Source organism: Rhyacophila brunnea, unplaced genomic scaffold, assembly GCF_057557595.1.
Source record: "Rhyacophila brunnea isolate RB1 unplaced genomic scaffold, BYU_Rbru_1.0 scaffold_19, whole genome shotgun sequence".
NCBI classification, from domain to species: Eukaryota; Metazoa; Arthropoda; class Insecta; order Trichoptera; family Rhyacophilidae; genus Rhyacophila; species Rhyacophila brunnea.
In genome coordinates, this window is record NW_028232848.1 from 16,604,472 (window position 1) to 16,625,048 (window position 20,577).

General features: G+C 34.2%; 1 protein-coding gene across 1 annotated transcript; it reads right to left on the minus strand.

The window, feature by feature from the left end:
- Positions 1–402: 402 nt before the first annotated feature.
- Positions 403–20,364, minus strand: LOC147072785 (alpha-galactosidase MYORG-like). The gene is made up of 9 exons (XM_085945711.1): positions 20,352–20,364; positions 12,546–12,671; positions 10,982–11,182; positions 7,649–8,309; positions 6,185–6,377; positions 4,586–4,695; positions 3,427–3,682; positions 2,419–2,575; positions 403–1,147 (listed from the first exon to the last, which is right to left on the minus strand). The coding sequence occupies exons 1-9, from the start codon at positions 20,362–20,364 to the stop codon at positions 945–947; spliced, it is 1,920 nt and encodes a 639-aa protein (XP_085801837.1). The 3' UTR covers positions 403–944.
- Positions 20,365–20,577: the final 213 nt, after the last annotated feature.

Here is a 20,577-nt window from a genome sequence, read left to right on the forward strand (position 1 = left end):
CATCAGTTGTGGTATCGGACACAGGTGGCCGTTTATAATTCAGATCAAATGCATGTATAAATTCAACACTTAATATGTAATAAAAACTACCGGAATACAAGGGAAAGATAGAAAAAATATGTATGTACGTAAGTAAATAATTAGAAATACAGTCATATCGTATATATTAATTTATAATATATAATTCCAAATAATTTAAAAGTAGGTTAACAAGTAGGCTGTCGTGAAATGTTCTATGAATAACGCGGTTTTACTTTGCATTATAGCTCACGATCAACTGTGTTACGGCGAACTGCATACGTACAATAATTGACATATTATTATGTTCGGGTTAACTTTGGGGGAGGTTTATAATTTTACCTAAAATACATGGGTTTTTTCAGTAATAATTAAAGATTTTTTACCGCTGAGAGTTGTAGTTTATTTATCGATAAAAACACATTACATAATTATTCATAAATCGAAAAAATAAATATTTAGTTGTTAGGGTGAGGAGCAGGGCTCGAAATGGAATGGAACGCACCGGAGCGCCGTTCCGGCTCGTGAAATTTGTAAAATTATCGCTCCGTCTCGAGGAAAAAATATATTGACCATCTGAGCTAGATAGGCCATAGAATAGAAAATCTGATACTATTATTTTTATAAAATACACATACGATTTGATGACTATGTAAATATCTTCAGAAAATTTGTCGAGCGCTCCGGTTCGTAAACTTTTCCATTTCGAGCGCTGGACTGAGGAGGTCACATGTTTAGGGTTAATTGTTTAGCGAATACAGTTACATTGAGGTCACACATCGTATAATTTCATTTTTTCAATACTGTTTTACTTGAGGGTTTTTAATAAGTTACTAATGATTCTGTAGTGGGTGTAACCCTCACCACCACTGTAGATTATCATTGTATTCATTAACATAATATAAAATAAATGGCATTCAAGATAACTAATTACTCGTAACATTTGCCAATTTGAAATAAGGCAAAGTATCCAAAGGAGCTGGAAAGTTTCGGTACCACTTTCTGCCCGTGTACATTATTCGGGTATCCTCTCGGTAAGTCCACATGCCGTCGGGAAGGTAAATATCTCGTTTGATGGCATCTTCCACCAAGACGGGCGCCACAAGGATTCTCCCTCCCAGAAGAAACTCTGAAAAGTATCATATTAAAATTATTTAACCCAAATTTGCCAAATATTGGTCCGACAAATTGAATCTGTGGTGACATTGGCCCTGTTAAATAATATGTTGAACATGATATCGACACGTGCATAATTATAGATTTGCAACGCATATTGGAATTCAACATTAAAATCATTTACCAATTCAACAAGTAAACATATAAACTTCAAACAAATCGAAAATCAATTACTTTTATTCCAGAAGTCATCCAAACAAGGTACAATTAAATTCATTCATTATAAACTATTTTTTATTCAACGACTAATTCACAAAATTTAATAATGTAACATTATTTCATTGAACAATTAAATTTTAAAACACTTCTGAGAAATATACAACCACTAGAAAAACTCTTAAAAAAAATACTACACCCAGCAAAATTCACTAATCCACTAGGCCACTAATATATACGTATCCTATCTAATTTCGACAAAGTTAACTAATGGTTTTTGCAATATATACTCCTGACCACGGCGACTTGATATCAAACAATGCCAACTTTGAGGCATTTGAAAAGTTTGCTGCATTGTATGGAGGCCGGATTAATTCCGATCCTCCTTAAATTCATCACTTTCAACCCCTGACTGTTTCAACAGAGTTTCTGTACAAGGGTACAAAGGACACTTTTGTCTTCATGTTACTAAAGATAAACGGCGGTAGATCTTTCCAAGAATCTTTTTTTTATTTTCTAAACACTCTCGTTTCGGGACAAGAAAGTGTGGCATGCATAAATCGCGGCTGCTTATACATGGCGGGTGGAGATGGGGTAACTCAAATCTTGTTCGTAAAGTTGATTTTCATGTCTTGAGTCTTCATGAATACCTATATTTTTGGTTAAAAGGTTCCATGACAAAACAGAACAGTGACCACACGGAACATGACAAAACAGAACATGACAAAACAGAACGATGACAAAACAGAACATATCACTGTTTTGTAAAAAAAATATATATATATGCACCTAATAAACAGTTGATGATTTCACTTAAAAATGTTTTTTTTTTAAATATTAAATATTTATATACAATATTTCGTTTATAAAATTAAGTTTTATAAGTATTTAATTAATAAATAGATTCCACAAAAATGAACGTTCTATTTTTCCCCTGGCTGTTCTATTTTGTCACTGTTCTGTTTTGTCATCGTTCTGTTTTGTCGTGTTCTGTTTTGTCACTATTCTGTTTTGTCATGTTTTGTTTTGTCACGTTCTGTTTTGTCCGGTTACCAAAATAATAATTACCATCGTTTATTCCCAGTGCAATCTCATCGGTTGGGTCGACCCACCAGACAGGGGCGTTGACGGGATAGCCCTTCTCCACACTGTTCCGCATCGCAGCGTAAATTTCATCCGCATAATTCGCGTGAAGATCCGTGAATTCGCGGCAAATCTTTATTGTCTGCAAGTAAATTATTATTATCAATTAGGTGAAATTTAACTACTTACCTCAGATAAGAGCGGTTATTTAAAATAATTTGAATGAGTCATAGAAGGATCGACATCGAACGCGTTGATCGTGGGATGATTTTGCTTGAACTCACCATGTGAATTGATTCTCTAAAAAGTAAAAAGCGTTGAAGGAGTTCTTTACCTAGTTTACATGAATGTCATTTTCAAATTAACCACGAGAAAGTCCGGAAATTACTCACGGTCTGTCGCAAAAGTGAGAGAAAGAAATTATGAGAATCTCCGCGCTTTAAGCCGAGGCGTAGTTCCCTTTACCGTTGCGCAGTAAGCTATCTGCACAGTAGGACGATATGAATGCGATGAGTGCCTACAAGAAAACCAAAACTTATAGTTTTTACAATGAATTCAAAAAAAGGTAGAGCACTCATGCGGGCAGGGAAATATGTGAGTTTGAATCCCACTTAAATATATAATATATGTTTGAGGTTTTCAAAACTATCCTTGTTCTCTACCGTATTTATAGGCCAATCAGGAGTAGCAATAAATGGAGGGGTTGTACATTGCTGAACTATACGGTCTCTACACGAAGATTACAGTGAAACTCAATCAATGAAGATTAGGCTGACTACGTCATGAACCGTGTGAATGACAATCGAATCCAATGTGACGTAGAAGAAAATGTAAGCCAAAACTACCGCCTAGATGGAGTTACCAAGACTGTCGTCTACTTGGGGTAACGTAGTGGAAACTAGCCGCTACGGATAGAGATAGGTTGAAGGTGGACCCATGAGTTGTCACACTTCTGGTGGTGATGCTGATGATGTTTTAAGAAAACCAACTGACCTCATTGTTGTAATTCCAAGGAACGATAGAGTACTGCATGGAGGGCATAAAGACGTTGGCCTGCATCCATCGAATGAAGAGTTCCTTAGAAGGGGGTTCGAGGACGCCAGTTCCCCCGATCATGTCGGGCAGCACGAACGTGTATCCAGCCATGTTCATCTGCAGGAGGGTGGTGACCAACGTCGGTAGACCGTTGTCCCACGTCCATAGTGTGAATTTAGTCTGCATGCGAACAAACACGGGCAGATCTTGGGTCCTGCAATACTAATAATTGAGTAAACAAGTGGAAGAACGGTCTATCTACAAAAACCGTATTCTAAGAATTTAGTAATAAACTATGATTGATAAAAGTGTGGTTATATTGCTATTTTAAGCTTCATTCTGACAATCGTCGTTCGGATAGAATTTTGGGGTGAAGTGAAGTCCTGTTGTTGAATGTTGTGGTGATGGAGGAGTGAAGCGCGGGGTATAAAGACTGGTAGTTGCTGGTGGAGATGGCGAGTTTATTTCCGGATTGACAACTACAGTTTACATAATATTACTACAATAAAGTCAATAATATAAGTAACTGATATGGAGTGACTGTTAAACGATCAAAATAAATGCGGAGTGAGATATTCATTAAAAAGTGATAGCCTATTTATTGAACCCCTCACGATTCAATAATGCTTACACTGAGTATACCATGCCTTCGATGAGAAATGCATTTTAACATATAAAAAAAAATACTGGGGTAAAATTTCTTATTTGCAATTGGTAATTAGATTCGTGTGAAATTTTTATACTAAAAGTCTATGCACTGTTTTATTTTCCCCGTCAAGGTTTATCACTGAGTAAGCACTAACCGATACGCTGACGGCCTGTGAAAAAATGTATATTTTTTTTATATATATACATATTTTGCTGACAATGCTTGTTCTCACGTGACTCGTTGATCGCCACAGAATAACTATTTGAGAGGCAAATTACTCCAGATACTTTTGATTAGAAAGTAGAAATATTATTGATATTGTGATGATACCTTTGGCATTATAAATAACGACAATAGCTCAAAACCATAAACTACCTAACTTATGTTCTTTTTCCACTTATGTCCTCAATTGACATTCATGCAAAAATGTAAAATAATGTAATAGGTACAATTTATTATTATGCTGACCTTTGTCCGGTACGTACTTCAGTCATGGGCCCTGCTAAAGCAGCAAGTCTCACGTATTTTATTACGTTCATAGACGGCTGTTCAGTAATGCGACCAGTTTGAACCGAAATCTAAACAGAAAAAATTGTCAGTGCATTGTAGAGTTTTAGTCAGACGGTGCCTTAACATAATGTTACTAAGACTAATTATTTAGTGTAGTTACGCAGAAAACAGCCAGTCTACGTATAACACAAACAGACAACATAATCACTTTTGTGTTTGTTGTAATTATTTAAAATTACACAATTATATATACATAATAGCTATTTAAATAATTTAAAACTACCATGTAATATCTATGATCGTATATTTAAGATATATTTGTGATTTTTAAGGTTGGCAGTTTTCTGCAAAATATACAATGTATATAATCTATAACAGTATCTCGCAAAATTTTCCGTATCGTGGATCCCTTACGATGTGTATAAGTTTCGTAGACCCCTCGCGATAAAAATCTGTTACTAAAACCACTCTTTTCAAAATTTAACCTTATTCGTCAAATTTTAATTTAAAAAGTAAAGGGATGTAAGTTATAAAATGCTCCTATTATAAACCGTCTGCCGCAAAAATTACGCATATACTGATAAAAATTCTTTTCTTTAATTTTAAGTAAATATAAAAATTCCATGCAGCACGATTTTTTTCACTTCCCAGTCCCGTCTACATTAAAATACATTGAATCAGGCTTCGTTAAAATTGTTGTGATATTGGGAATTACATGTAAATTCAAAAAAATATATATATTATAATATATATTGATTGCAATTTGAAAGTGATTTCTATGTAAGTATATGTATGATTTAATAAATATTTATTTTAATCATTTTTTCTACATAATTTGTATAATTTGATTAGGCGACTCGCGGACCACTGCTCTATGTACAGCTATATGTGCATTCTGCAGAAATCGGCGAGGTAGGATTTTAAAATGAACATCAATAATATATTATTTGCTTATTTTCAGTTTTTATGAGCAACAGGCTCTGCTAAACACGACACTATAATAAAGACAAAATTTTTATAGATGATATTATCAAAATGACTCCAAATATTCTCACAACTGTTTTCCTGGCATAACAAGGCAACAATCTGACATTATAATGGTCGTGCACTTCCGAATCACGGTGTCACCTCCGAAAGGAGGGGGGAGTGAGAGTGTGAGCGCTGGAGACTTTGTTGGCTAAGTTTCTAAAGGTGACTATAAACTTTTCTTACATCTAAGTTTACGGGCTAGAAATTTCCGTGTCGTAGTCGATCTGCTCATTTTTCCATGAATCCGCCCAATGATGATTCAGGCCTCATGGCCTTAGATCCTCTGAGGATACCATGGTTTAGGCGGTATCAATGGGTTGAAACGTTTTATAGATTGACATAAGTACTAACATACTATTTTCCGTGATCGTCGAAGGAGATCGTAATTCAACGTCTTTACTCCATTTTCAGAAAGGATTTTTTTCATTATGTGTGTGATGGTTGATTTTTTTTTTAATTTGTAAAGCATGCAGAAAGCAGAAAAAAGTCTGACAAGTGAATAACGGTAAGTATGCAAAAATGTATGACCTGTGGTTGCCATAGAGATTCCCCCGCTTCAAACTTGAAGCTGTCGAATTCGTACTCCTTGATGAGATGTCCCACTCTATAGATCCACCAAAGGGCGGCAGCCGGGTTCGTGAAGTCCATATATGACGCACGAGTATCATTTTGGTTCCACCACTGCGTAAGGATACTGCCTTCCTCCGATTTCACAAAGTATCTTAAAACATTATATGCATTCCCTCAATATAAGTACAATGGTCACCTCGATATAACGGACTTCGGATATAACGGACAAAATATTGTTAAAAAGATCCTGTTAATTTCATAGATGTTTAAAGTGCTTGTAAACAATGATTGTTCTTCACATGATAATCTAATAATATGTAAGTATTATCTATTCGTAAGATAACAAAATTCAACTACCTATATTACTCACATTTTCGTAATTTTAGAGAATTGAGTATAAAAAACGCAGGCTTCAAAAATGCAAAGAAAACCTGATTCATTTTTCAAAGCAGGCTTACCGAAACGAAGCACATCGACATCGAACATTAAAGTCACTCCACAACGGGTGTGTCTGGATATATCCTCCGAAGATGAATAAACAGGATTTTGTTTGTGTTTTTATATAACGAACTTTCGGCTTTAACGGACATCCGTCATATCATTAGTCCGTTATATCGAGGTTCTACTGTAAACTGAACTAGCAGATACAGTTAGTGGTAGCAATGAAATAAAACAATTTAAGTACTTCACCTGAGATCGACTCAAAATTGAAAAACCTAGTAAGTGACATAAGAATAAATATCCAGGAATGAAAAAAACAACATTTTATGAATCCTTTTTTTATCTAACCAAAAAATTATATCTTCTGGTATTTAGTAATTCTCAAAATGATTTCCGATACTTATACAAAAATTAATGGTTTCACCTAGGTATGTATACATATTCGATGCTAAACGTGGATAAAAAATAATATTTTATTGATTTACAATTGAAAATAAGATGAGCATTTACCTAAATATCATTACAAATGTTATTTAATACATTAAGAATTTTCCAAAGAAAATGATAACTACCTTATACCGCCGGAAAAAACCGGATAGTTAAAATTATTATTATGTAATTACAAATTTTACATAATTAAAATATTTTGTATGTAGGGTAGGTACAACGATTATTGTTAAAATTGAACACATGTGAAACAAATGTGCATGTTTCTTTAACTGCATAAAAAATTTCAACCCCCCCCCACCTACCCCCGACAAACACAAAAATAAAAGAAATGAAAACGGAGATTATTGAAAAATAATGAGTCACTTTTAATTTATAGAAAAATCACTATAATAATATATAAAATGATCAGTAAAACAGATTAAATTCCGTGATTTGTATTATATTGCTAGATGTCACTAGTAGAATTCAGTAGTACTTAACTTCATAAGGAACGAAGCCTTTCATTATGGTCGGTTAAAAGAATCAACTTACCCCTTATTTTTAGCTTCGTCGTAAGACGGGTTGCAGTTCTCGTTAATGAAGGGATGAAGCCAAAGGGTCACCCTAAATCCTAAATCTTTCAGGTCTTGCACGGTCTTCTTCATGTTGGGAAACTTCTTCGTGTCCACTGTGAAAGATCCGTAACACTCCTCCCACAGATCGTCGATCTCGATCTGGCTGTTCTTGAAACCGTTAGCGATGATCTCATTAGCCATGCTCATGACGACTGACTCGTTGATCTCTTTAGAATATCGGACCCGCGTTGACCAGACCGGATGCTTGACCATCCTGTAGTCGGGCACATCAGACGGTTTCCCCAAGTAATTGTTGACAGCATATTCGTGACCTTGTCTAGCGTCATTCGTCATTATGACATCGTAGGAAAGAGTGTTACTCGGACGTTTCTTCGAGAAAGGTTCCTTATTTTCGGATATAAAACATAGGTAATTTTGTCTTATACCATTTTGGTCGATGAATAAAGGAACTTCCTTGTCGACATATATGACAGTTCCCTTAGAGTTTAGCCAATATGGTTCGGTTATGCCGCAATTGTCTCGTGGCTTTGTTACGTATGGATATTCGCGATAAAACATGCTTTCAATCGGCCATATTTGTCTGTATATTTCTGGACCCCCGTACCACTTCTCTCTGCCTACAAATTTATTCACATTTACTTAAGGCGATTAAAAGAATATAAAGCAAAGTAAAAAAATGAGTAAGTAAATCAACTTCAAAGTTTCTTCTTACAACTTCTATGTTTCCGTTATAAGTCATTATACGTGATTCTACAGGCACTGCAAGATATTTTTTTTACATGGTAACACTCTCAGTTTCTTGCGCGGTATCAGGCGAGCATAACTTGAAACGGATAGCAAAAACGAAGTAACACTGCATAGACTGTCTAACATAACACTGTATATCCATTGAAAAAGTATCGATACATGGAATGGGTATCGTATCGAAAGGAAGTATCGAAGGATCTTCCTTTAAGGAAAGGATGGCCCATACAACCTGAACCGGGCCCCCACTCCCCAGGCCAGGATTTTTAAGTTTACTTAGGGTTAAAAGCAATGTGACGCTCAATATTAGCGTTTTCAAAATGAATGCTGTATTTTGAAAACATTACAAGTCACTATTGTGTTTTAGTCAAAATAGTGAAAACAATCCTATAGGTATTTAAATATTATAGAGATAGGTAGATGTAAAATATATTATTTTGTAGCAAATGTTAACCGTTGTCTTTAAAAAAAATACTAACATTTGTATATTTAGGTAATATGAAGATTTTTGCAACTTATGTCACTGTTTTTTAAAATGTGTCAAGCAACGTTTTCGAAATACAGCATTCAAATTGTGTTCGAAGTAAAATTAAGGATATTCACTGTAATTTTAGTGATTTTGTGTATTTTTTTAATATATCTTTATATTAAAAGGTCCGCAGTCCCCATTCACTGCCGACCATTTAATTAATATTTAATTATCACATTTAAATAACATGCTAATTATATATAATGTCCACCTGATGAGCAACGCACCTGTTGCATTGGACGCAGTGAATGGGTCATTTTTATACGACCCGGGTCGGTGTGTCAATTGTATTTACCATTGGTGAGTGTGCATAGTGCCCGAAGATGCCGAAAGGCGATACCCGTGTCGCAAAAAACGATTCAAATGGAATAGTACAAAATTTAAAACCATTAGAATTTATATCTATTTGAATTGCGGAGTTGTCAAGTATCGACATGCGATAATAAAAAAATGCATCGTACTACTATTGTTAAAATGTTAAAATCGTTGAAATAAAATAGTGCGCAGGCAACTTTTTTAGTAATGAAGCAAATTTGTCATGTGTGTTTATCTCACTTGTCTGATTGACCCCCCCAGGCTAGAACCCTGTTAGCCCCCCCCCCGCTTTGTGGGGGCCATGTTTGTAAATATCGTTGTCAAATTATGATTGTTTGCGAAGACTATTTATAATTTTATTATATATCCATCGTTATCGAAAGAAATTATCAATAGCAAAATATCAATGTATCTTTCATAGAGTATTGATACTTCAAAATATCGATATTTTTGTTACGGTCCTACACTCATGCGTAATACAGAAGGGGGCGTGTTTATAACAAAAGTAGTCTATGGTTAAGGATTCCTTAACTCTATACTCAGTATAGTCTATAGTTAAGTCATGCTTTTCGGCGACTTATCCTTAAGATCGAAATCTTAGATTCTGCATACCGCTCTAAGTCCCTAAGATACGCGCCTAACTTAAGGGGCCGATTTCGACGACCTAAGTTCAATGAGAAAAACATATATAATTCTTATAAAAACGCCTCAGTGTAAGAGAGAAAGAACATATAACGTGTTTTCTTGTTATAATGGCTGCTTGAAGTCAACGGTTCTGCATCGCGCTCTTAAGTTTTTTTTATAACTTTCGTGCTTGGACAAAATAAATATCTGTACATTGGGTTGTTTTTTAACTACGTGTAATTATTCAAAACTACACTACATATTAGCGTAATATCTTTTTAAATGATACACGCCATATAATATCTATAATCTTGTACTTAATGGATTTATTTTAAGATAGACATAATTATGTACTTACTTGTGTTTTTTAAGGATGGCTGTTTTGTGCAAAAATATATTATGTCCATAAATATAATATTAATACTGCAGAAAGCGACCAAAGAGGATTTTTTAAATGACAATCTATATTTTTATTAAGCTATGTTTATTTCCAAACATATTAATACGAGTATGTTCGTATAACAATTACTTCTGATATCCGAGGTATTCAATGAATTAATATGGATTATAATAATATATCCTTCAATTTTCAGGAGCAACAGGAACTTGGATGAATATTCATTGGAATGCTTTTAAAGATTTTCAACTAAATTAACACTAACAAAATTAACTAATCGGCTGTAAAAAACGCTAGATATTCTTATAATTACGAAAAAAAAACTAATTGGTAAGTATAATATTCTAGCTTTTTCAATATTTGAAGACAGTCACGCGCTTTGTATCCCTTGGTTTTTTACCTTGTCTTTCAGTGCTAAAGACGCGCTAGGCGCGTAACCATTAGTTGGCCATTAGCTATAATTAGCATGACATTTAAATGTGTTAATTAATTAGTGATTATCTGGTCAGTACCTAGTGAATGTGTTAAAGTAATAAAACGAACTATAATTTAAAACTGCTGCCACACCCGGTACGGAAAGTCACTTCCTATTAATTTTGTGTTCCATGGTATAGATTAAAAATGTAATGTTACATTAGAAATCAAAAATGTAGTGTTATGATTGTTGCTCATCTACTTACCGAGATCAAAGCAATCCTCGTATCGTTGTGCAAAGGATGAGGACCATAGTATATTAATTATTACTTTTGAATCCCTGACGGTGGCCGTGAGTCGCAACTCGGCGCCACGGAAGGTAAAAGTGGCCGAACTACCTGTGGTGACCACAGTGTAGCCGTCCTGCATTGTTCTTCCCAGCTGTCCTATGTGTGTCACAACAGATCCTGCAACAGACAAATTCATACATGAAAGTATTTTTTCCTGAAACTGAAATAGGTATATTATTATAAAGTACTAAGTGCCATATATCGTCATTGAAAAGGTCCAATGTGCTACCAAAATTTCCCGTTAAATAAAACGGATGAAATGTATTTTTTATACGAAAGGCAATATTTTCCATATAAGAACACTCATGGCCTTCTATTCCTAGGTGTCCAACGTGTGTCACAACACTCACAACGCATCATGAAAAATGTGCAGACCACACTACAATTAATAAATTATTATTCTACCTAGATATTTTAATTTTGTTCTTTTTATTAAAATTCAATTTTCGTTCCAATCTTTTTTTTCGTCATAAAAACCCCAAAATATGTAAAATACTATGTGCCACAATATCCCGTTTGAAATGGTTGATAGACACCAAGTATTGCCACATGACAGCACTCATGTGTTGTACCTACCTATAAATATCTGACGGCGATTTGCAAAAAAAAAAAATTCAATTAATTTAATATTATTATAAGGCATTATTTAAATATTTTTTTTTTTATTCAAAAGTTTTAGTTTTAAAAGTTTTTTGGCAGGTATTTAGTGCTTTATTATTTCAGATGTTCAACTATTGAAATTTTATAGTATCAATATGATGAATGGTCATAATATTATAATGATCCCAATAATCATTGTATTGTTATAAATTATTATCGATTAATGAATTTTATTAATGTATTCCTGAAATTGTTCTTGATATTAAAAATGAAAAGTGATATTATATACATAATAAGACTAATAAGTTATAATCGTTTAGATAGGCAGGTACCTTAAAAATCTTACATAAAAATAATGATGTTTTTAGTATCCCCTCCAGCGCATATATTCTATACACAACGCGGCTATCGAGGGTAGTATCTTATTTATGTATTGAGTAGTTAATTGTTACAATAAGTTGAGCGTGTGAACTGTAAAAAAGTGCTATATTTAAACAGCACCTCTCTTGACTGTGTTAACTTTTAGAGCGAGATAGACAGTTTTTACAGTTAAGACAGCTAACTTATTATTACAACTATAAAACCTCAATACATAAATATGATAAGCTATCCTCGATAGCCGCCTTGTGCATAGAATAGATTCGCAGAAATGAAGCACTCATTTAAACATCTGAACAAAAATAATAACTTTAGTAGTAATAATAAACTTGGGAATGTAACCAAAAGCTATTTACGGATAGTATTAATAAATATTTTTTTTAATATTATGTACAGTGTACACGATGACGTCGCCTAACTATTGTTGACATCTTCAACAGACATTCTTCGTCATTAACACATAGCAGTGACGTCATCCGAGACAAATAGTGTACATACCTACCTCGGGTGACATTTAAAAACAGCCCTTTTTCTGAATTGGTGCTGTAGAGGAGAAGTTGGGTGGAGTCCTCTAGATTGAGAATAACATCAGCAACCACCACAGAACATGACACTGCCAATGCGACACCTTTATTAGATATTAACAAAAATACATTATTCAAATATTTAGTTACGAGTTCTCATCACAACAGAGAAACAGACAACCACAGAACAACTGCAGACAACAGTGACAAGATTGCTTGACTTTAAATTATTGTACAATTAACAAAATTAACATGATAATACAGAATTCTTTTACATATTAACTAATCCTGCTATTTATTTCGGCAGTATGTTTGCTATAATATCGACGAAATGATTATTATAATATGATCAACAAAACACAGGGTCAGGTCACATCCTGCTTTATAGTCAGACCCAATCGGGCCTCGTGTCCTAAGTGACTTCCGCCATTGCAATAAAAATAATGAAACGGTGTGTTCAAGGTTTTTAATTAAAACTATAAAACATTTCAAATGCAAGGCAATTGGTCAGTAGAATTATAGAATTCTCGTGAAAAATCGAAATTGATAAAAATATTTCTTAAAACATTCAAAATAATTCTGTTTATAAATGTAGAACTGAAATCAAAGCGACCCAAGTTTTTTTCAATTGTATCTGTTAATTAAATGTTATTGAAAAAGCTAGGAGGTTAAATTTTATCCCTCATGCCACCCGCCCATTTTTTGAGGGGAAAATAATATTCATACCTATCCCATACTTAAACAAAGTCTTAAAAAATGCAGGGAGTGCGTTGCACTTGCACAGTATTAGCGGAGTCGCCACTGATCGAAATGCATATTATAAATTAAATCATTCCATATTGTCAGTCCTTGATTTAAAAAATCTTTGTGCTTAAGTATTCAAGACTTCCGAAGAGCCAATAAATCATGAACTAGCAGCAGGCCCAGTCCTAGCAAGTGGATGACCCGATTAGAGGTTATGCGCGAGGTCCCTAGCTTGCCAATGTTATCCATACGTGTATCACTCAACTGTGTACTGCAGGTCTATTCTAAACGATTATCACTTTAGCAAGTTTCCGTTATTTCCATTGGTCCAAATTAACACGGAAGGCATTCCATATACTAAGCAGTTATCGGTGGCTATCTCCAATTCGTAATACGGTGAAAATTTAGGTTAGTAGACATATTAGGGGTCCAGTTTGGGTATGTTTGTGCTGGCAGTTACAGCCGAACCCAAGCGGATAAAACCGAACACAAACAGATAAAGCCGAAAACAATAATTTTGAATTGATATGTCAGACATATCGACATAACCTACAATTTTATTATTCATGTCATTGCGATTGCAGCATGAATGTAAACTTCAGTAAAACAAATATTATGTGAGGTACCACTGGCTGCTTCTAGTCACTCGATATTTGACAGCTCTCGGGGAACTATAAATTAAGACAGCGGCCGTGACATAATAATATTTCAAAACAGTCGGATCTTGCATCTCAATTCTCAATATGTAAAATTGACGTACTCTGTCTCGTTCTCAAAATTAACACGGCCAAGAAATGGGCTGTTAAAAGATAGCACTTGTTAACAGTTCAAACTGCAAACCAGTGGCTACATTAATTGTGTTAAACTTTTCGCGCCTCCCTTTGCAACACTCCGCGCCTCCCAGTTTGAAAATCGCTGCAGTAAGCACTCTAGAAACTTGAGGAAATACAACGGATTTTCACATAATTTCAAGTGGGAACCAGAATGATATACTTCTACAGAGCAAGAAGATAGATATTATAATATATTGAATTTATTTTATTTTTAGATACATACTATAGAATATATAGATATATGCATATCTACATGGTATTATATTGAAATACAAACGCATTTAATGCATACAACGTAGTAAACAACAAAATATATAACAGAACGAGCTTTCAACAATACTAACAACCATCGCAATCTGTAACAGCAATTTCGTGTACTGTACAACAAGATCTTCTTGGCTACGTGTTAAAACTGTGAACTAACAAGCTCCTCCTATTTAGTCGACCACAGCGACTTCCGGCTATCGCCTAAATCTTCTTGGTGTACGGAATTATACATAGTATATAATAAATAAGAAATTTGCGTGTTTATTTTATAATATAAGCTACCTATTCGGCTTGTCTACTAATGTTTAGTATTTATTCAAGAAATTAATATAATATCACTCACCTAAAAGAAGGTATCCTACCGAAACCATCCTTTAATTTTGTTGAATAACTTAATCAATACGAAATTAATATCAACTGATAGGTTATATATTTCTCACTCCATTATAAAGGCAATGATGATAGATTGTACAATAGATATTATATCAAAAGACAAAATAAATAATAATAAAATAACTGGAGAGATGACAATCTCGTATAATCAATGTTGTTTTGACAATAATTATTACATAATATGTACGAAATTAATCTAACCCATATCAGTTTAAAATAATGATCAAGATAGTTAATGTTATGTGTTAATGCGTTATTTGTTATTTCCACTTGTTGCACTGGAAAAAAAGCCAGTCTGAGTTCTACATTCAAAAACAACTATATAGATTTGGAAAATACGGTCCCGAATACGATAAACCTACATTAGATTCAATATTATAATAATATTAAGTCCTCCACAGACCAATCCAAAACATTCGACCGTCATCGCTGACAAAAACTACGCAAAGCAAATTTCGCATGTAACATCACGCGTGAGTTACACAATTAATCTTACATTAATGATATAGATGCCTGCAACCATATTTTTAGTAAGTATTTAATTTAAGAATTGTCGTTTTATAACCTTTGTCCTATAATCTATACATTCGTCAACGAAACTGAAAATTAAAATTGCCTAAAATCACACAAAAATGCTTGTGTAACAAAATAACACAAAAACACATTATTGCTTAGGGGAATAATATTCAATATTATATTATTATAATAATTCGTCAGCCAAAAAATAATAAAAACACACAAAATTATAACTAATTTTTACAAAGCGCCATGTTGGTCGCCTTCTTGGATACCTCGTCCTATAGACTTCCAACAACATTCTACCAGCGCTTGAAATGGAAAATTTTACGATCAGAAGCGTTCGATAATTTTAGGAAAATATTAACCTAGTTATCGAATGTTATGTGTATTTTATAAAAATAAGTGTAGGTATTAGATTTTTTTGTTATAAATGGTCTACTTAGCTCTGACAATCAAATTATTTTTTTCTACGAGACAGCGATAATTTTGAGGATCTTATGAACTGGAACGGCGCTCTGGTGCGCTCCGGTCATTTTGAGCCCTGCATTCTACAAGTATTTTTTAATTCAGCATCCAAAATATATATTATATAATTTGATACCCAACATTTTTTTTCTATGTGCCTTTATGGATACCTCGCATTCACTATCGAGGTTTCTGTAAGGACTTAGGCACGTAAACTACTCTACGTGATGCTAGTCAAATGAAAGTTGTACCGGCTGAGAAAGATGCCTTATTGAAAAACTATTCATCTACCCACATCGGGTATTGCTAATTAGAATTCCCATGAAACCACCTTGCAAAAACCTTGGAAAATTTTTTGTAGCGCAGAACTTGCAAATATTAACATATTTTGAATTCAATGGAAGGATGAATTTCAGATGGTTCCCCTTCCTAAACATCGACGATGGGTGTGGACATGACGTATGCCAAGTATCGTGCTCTCCTTAAAAAATGCAGTTTTCCGAAAAAAAGCGATGCTTGGACGAGCGACTATAAGCATTAATTAATTATTAACGAATCTAATATTATTGATTGTCGATCGAACTGACAAACTTGTCCTCTCCGAGAGACTAAACCACTTATAAAAGTGAGTGATTCCGTATATCATCTCGCTCGGCTACAGCGTTAATGACTTTGGTAGCTGCGAAAAGGAAATTTGACAAAGAATTTCGATGTCCAAGAATGCCACGAGTCGTTTCACTGAGATATGGAAAACCGCAGCATCATAAAAACACTTAAAATGGTGCCATCGGATGATGGCTACAACTGATTGACACAACGACATCAGCGCAGCATTTCTCCAGATGGAAGGAGTCGTTGGTACAGGCGTTGCTGTAGTTTCAGTGATCACCATCCTCAATAATAAGACAAAGCGTATGAAGAGCTTATTTAAATAGGGATTTCATTTTTACAACGTTTTTCTTAGGTCGTATTCTTATTTGTCCGGTGGTTGTTTGTCCGGTACAAATCTTGCAATCGATTTTTAACTAACTTCCCGACTAGCTAGACATTTGAAACTTTTAGAATATATCAGAACACGATGCAAATGCATTTTTTAATACTTTTAGTCATCTTTAAGTAGAATTGAATTCATCTTTAGTTAATTCTGTTTTGTATGAAAAGTTATTTCGATACCATTATTGATTGGAAATGACATTTCATTATTCAGTATTTCTATCAAGTACAAATTTTTTTGATCGTTTAAGCTAGTCAAGTCAAGTTTATATGATTCAACAGAAAATTTAAAAACGTTGTAAGTACTCGTATATAAAAAGTTCTTTTTATCTTGTAATTATCATGTTTATTATTTCATTCAACATCCAATTTGTGGCTTTAGGCTTTAACTTTAGAGTAGGTACATCAAGATCATAATATTAAGTATTTATATTCTTTGACACTACTCGAAGTCCAGTTATAAATTAATATTGGCTTCTTTTCGTTTCGATAGGAATCGTTGAAATCGGTTTGGGTCGAAGGTATAATAATTTGGCGATACTTATCTGCCTTCCATACAGTTAGATATCGCCCTACCGCACTTATAACCTTAACTCCATATTAGGTCATAAATGGCTGTAAAATTTTAAATATCAAAATGCAATTATTTCTGCATCTATATATATAAAAATGAATGTTTGTTTGTGTGTGTCCCGTATGCGTTCCCACACCATTCATCCGATTGCGATGAAACTCTCGTCAGTTGTTATGCACACACCCGCGAAGGTTTTTGAATTAGAAAAACTATCTTCTTCTTTTTTTTCTTCATTCTATCTTCTTTTATTCATATGGTCCCTACTCCCTATACCAGGGGTCGGCAAACCCAGCTCGCGAGCCACATGCGGCTCTTTGGGTATTGGCGTGCGGCTCTTTGCCAAATTCCCAATTCACATTTTTTACAAAAAAGGTATTGTTTTAAATCCGCCCATTGTAAAAGTCGACAAATTAAATTTGTATCCATTTTATATTGACACGAGCTTTTTAGAAAAATATTTTTTTGTAGATTTAACAAGCAAAGAGTTATGTTGCTCCAAATTTGTAGGTCTTGCCACCAAAATTGAGGATTTGGAGAGAGAAAAATGCAATTTAATTTCACAACTCAGCGGAGCGCTCTAAAAGATCTACATAATAAGGTAGATACTACGATTTTTAATACATGGTATAGCTTTCCGAAATCATATTCGAGTCTACATAATATGTATGTGAACAATCATTTTCAAACATGAATTATATAAATAGCATTTAGAGAAGCCAAATAACCGATGAGAATTTAGAGTCGCGCCTAAAATTGAAAACTACAAGTTACATACCAAACATATAGACACTCTCCAAAGAAATGAAAGGACGGTCATTGTTCACATTAGTTTTAAGGAATACGTGAAAATTGTATGTAACTAATTTTTTGTAAAAAATATATTTATAATTTCAACAACAAAAAAACTTATATTTGCGTTAGTTTTATTCGCAAAATCTTCTTCACTTGATAAATAAACAATAACATTCACTGAAATAAATCATATAATAAAAATATATGTATGGCTCTCGAAAAAAATTTTAACGATTGTGATACTCATATTTGGCTCTTTTGGTCCAAGAGTTTTCCGACCCCTGCCCTATACCATTCATCCGATTGCGATGAAACTTTCGGCAGTTGTGCACACACCCGCGAAGGTTTCTGAATTAGAAAAACCATTTTCTTATTCTTCATTCTATATTCTTTTATTCGTATGGTCCCTATACCATTCATCTGATTGCGATTAAAATTTGTCAGTTGTGGGCACACCCGCAAAGATTTCTGAATTAGAAAAACCATCTTCTTCATTCTATCTTCTTTTATTCGTATGGTTCCTATACCATTCATCCGATTGCGATGAAACTTTTGTGAGTTGTTGTGTGCACGCCCGCAAAGGTTTCTGAATTAGTACAACCATCTTCTTCTATTCTATATTTTTCTATTCGTATGCGTTCCTATACCAAATTAGGAAAATACATGGTTCTCACATGGACAGCTCTATGTGGCCTACTCACGTGTTGGAAAATGTTCTGATTTATTCGTGTACGCAAATGACGGAAAAACCAAAAATATTATGTATCCATAAGCACTTCAATAAACAGAATTAAAACTTTCTTTGTGTGGCATTGCAACGCATGCCGGGTACTCGCTAGTAATAAATAAAAAAACCAAAGTTTGTTTGTTCGATTTTTAGTTACGGAATTTGAATTTTCGCTGCAGAGAAAGTTCGCACTGTTATTTTGGTTTTAATCTCAATTCGGTTTTCTTCTGTTTTCACTTTCAGTGATGTTATGTAAAATAATTTTCCTTTTGAAAATTGATTGTGTATCGGTCGGCATTGCGGTGTACGTGCGTAGACGTGCGTCGACGCAGGGTCTTGTTTGATTCCGATTACATCCGATTAGAATCACCAATTGGATTTGTTCTATCCAATCGGTGATTCTAAACGGATGCAATTGGAATCAAATAAGACCTGCGTTGACGCACGTCTACTGCAATGCTGTGTGTCTGCTCCTTTAATTGGGAAGAGTTGATTATTATTATTTGTCGAGTAGGAAAAGAATGAAAATATAGTAGGTAGATACATTATTTGTGATTCCCATATATTATATTACCTAATAACAAATTATAACGAAATATGTGTTCCATCAAAAAGTCAGTGACGTCCCTAGACAAAATGCCGCTCCTAGGCAGTGTTAAAATGCTGCCACATTTATTTTTATTTTTATTATCCTTTCATTACTCCAATATCTAAAAAATGTGTTGTATGGACACATTACCAACAAGATATACCTATACCACTAAATCTAATTTAAATGCCCTCTCTGCTTCAATAGACAATATTGCGAGTCTACGGTTTCAGATAGTTACATTTAAAAATACACCTGACAACTTCCAAAACTCACGAGTGACTGGCAAACATATTTGGATAAATTCTAAATTAGGTAAGTATGTAGGTACCTACCTATAATTCAAATATAATTCGCAAATCTCCACGTGTCATTGCGGCTTACCAAGAACGTGACGTCCAAGAACAACAGAAGTAAACTAGACATCGATAATCCAACAAAAAAATAAAGTCCTGTAAAAACTTGTATAATACCTAATTAATACATTTTGTTTCCAACCAGTGAGATGATTTTTTTTAATGTAAAGATATTTCTGTTGTTACTAAGTTTGGGTAGCTATTTATATACTACTTAATTTGCCGCCCTTTGGGTAACTGCCACCCCAAGCGACACTCAATCTACCTACCCCCACGGGACGTCACTGCAAAAAATCCACCAAGCAAGTAATGTTCCTGGATCGTATTGTAGAAATACATGATATCAACATATTATTCTATCTTTTTCTTTTCTGGCACTCCAGCCCAAGGTGAAAGATTCCATTCTGCTGGCATTCGCAAGTCTTCAGTATACCATTCCAATCGTGGTTCCTGCATGTATTTCTTACTAAGTTGACGTGAGGCGCTTCGTCATTGTACGATCACCTAATATTATATACTTAATATGTGTCACCTGGCTGATCCATCATAGATGTTGGGTTGAGATAATCATGACAACGTCTGATTCATCAAAAATCACATAGAGCTTAATATTTTTAGCCAGATGCCATCCACATAAATAGGGTCAAACCCAGGTTCTAGAGTGGATATCTACTGTCACATCACCCGATTGCTAGGTTAGAATTTAGGTTATAATCAGAAATAAAATGATCCAAAATATTTATTGATATGAACGGGAA

What these genes read in the sequence shown, in the direction of transcription:
- LOC147072785 (XM_085945711.1), bottom strand. An exon ending in GACGAAGCTAAAAATAAGGG is followed by an intron (nt 6,378 to 7,648) that starts GTAAGTTGATTC and finishes TAATGTTTTAAG; the next exon opens with ATACTTTGTGAAATCGGAGG. An exon ending in AATCTCTATGGCAACCACAG is followed by an intron (nt 4,696 to 6,184) that starts GTCATACATTTT and finishes TTTTCTGTTTAG; the next exon opens with ATTTCGGTTCAAACTGGTCG.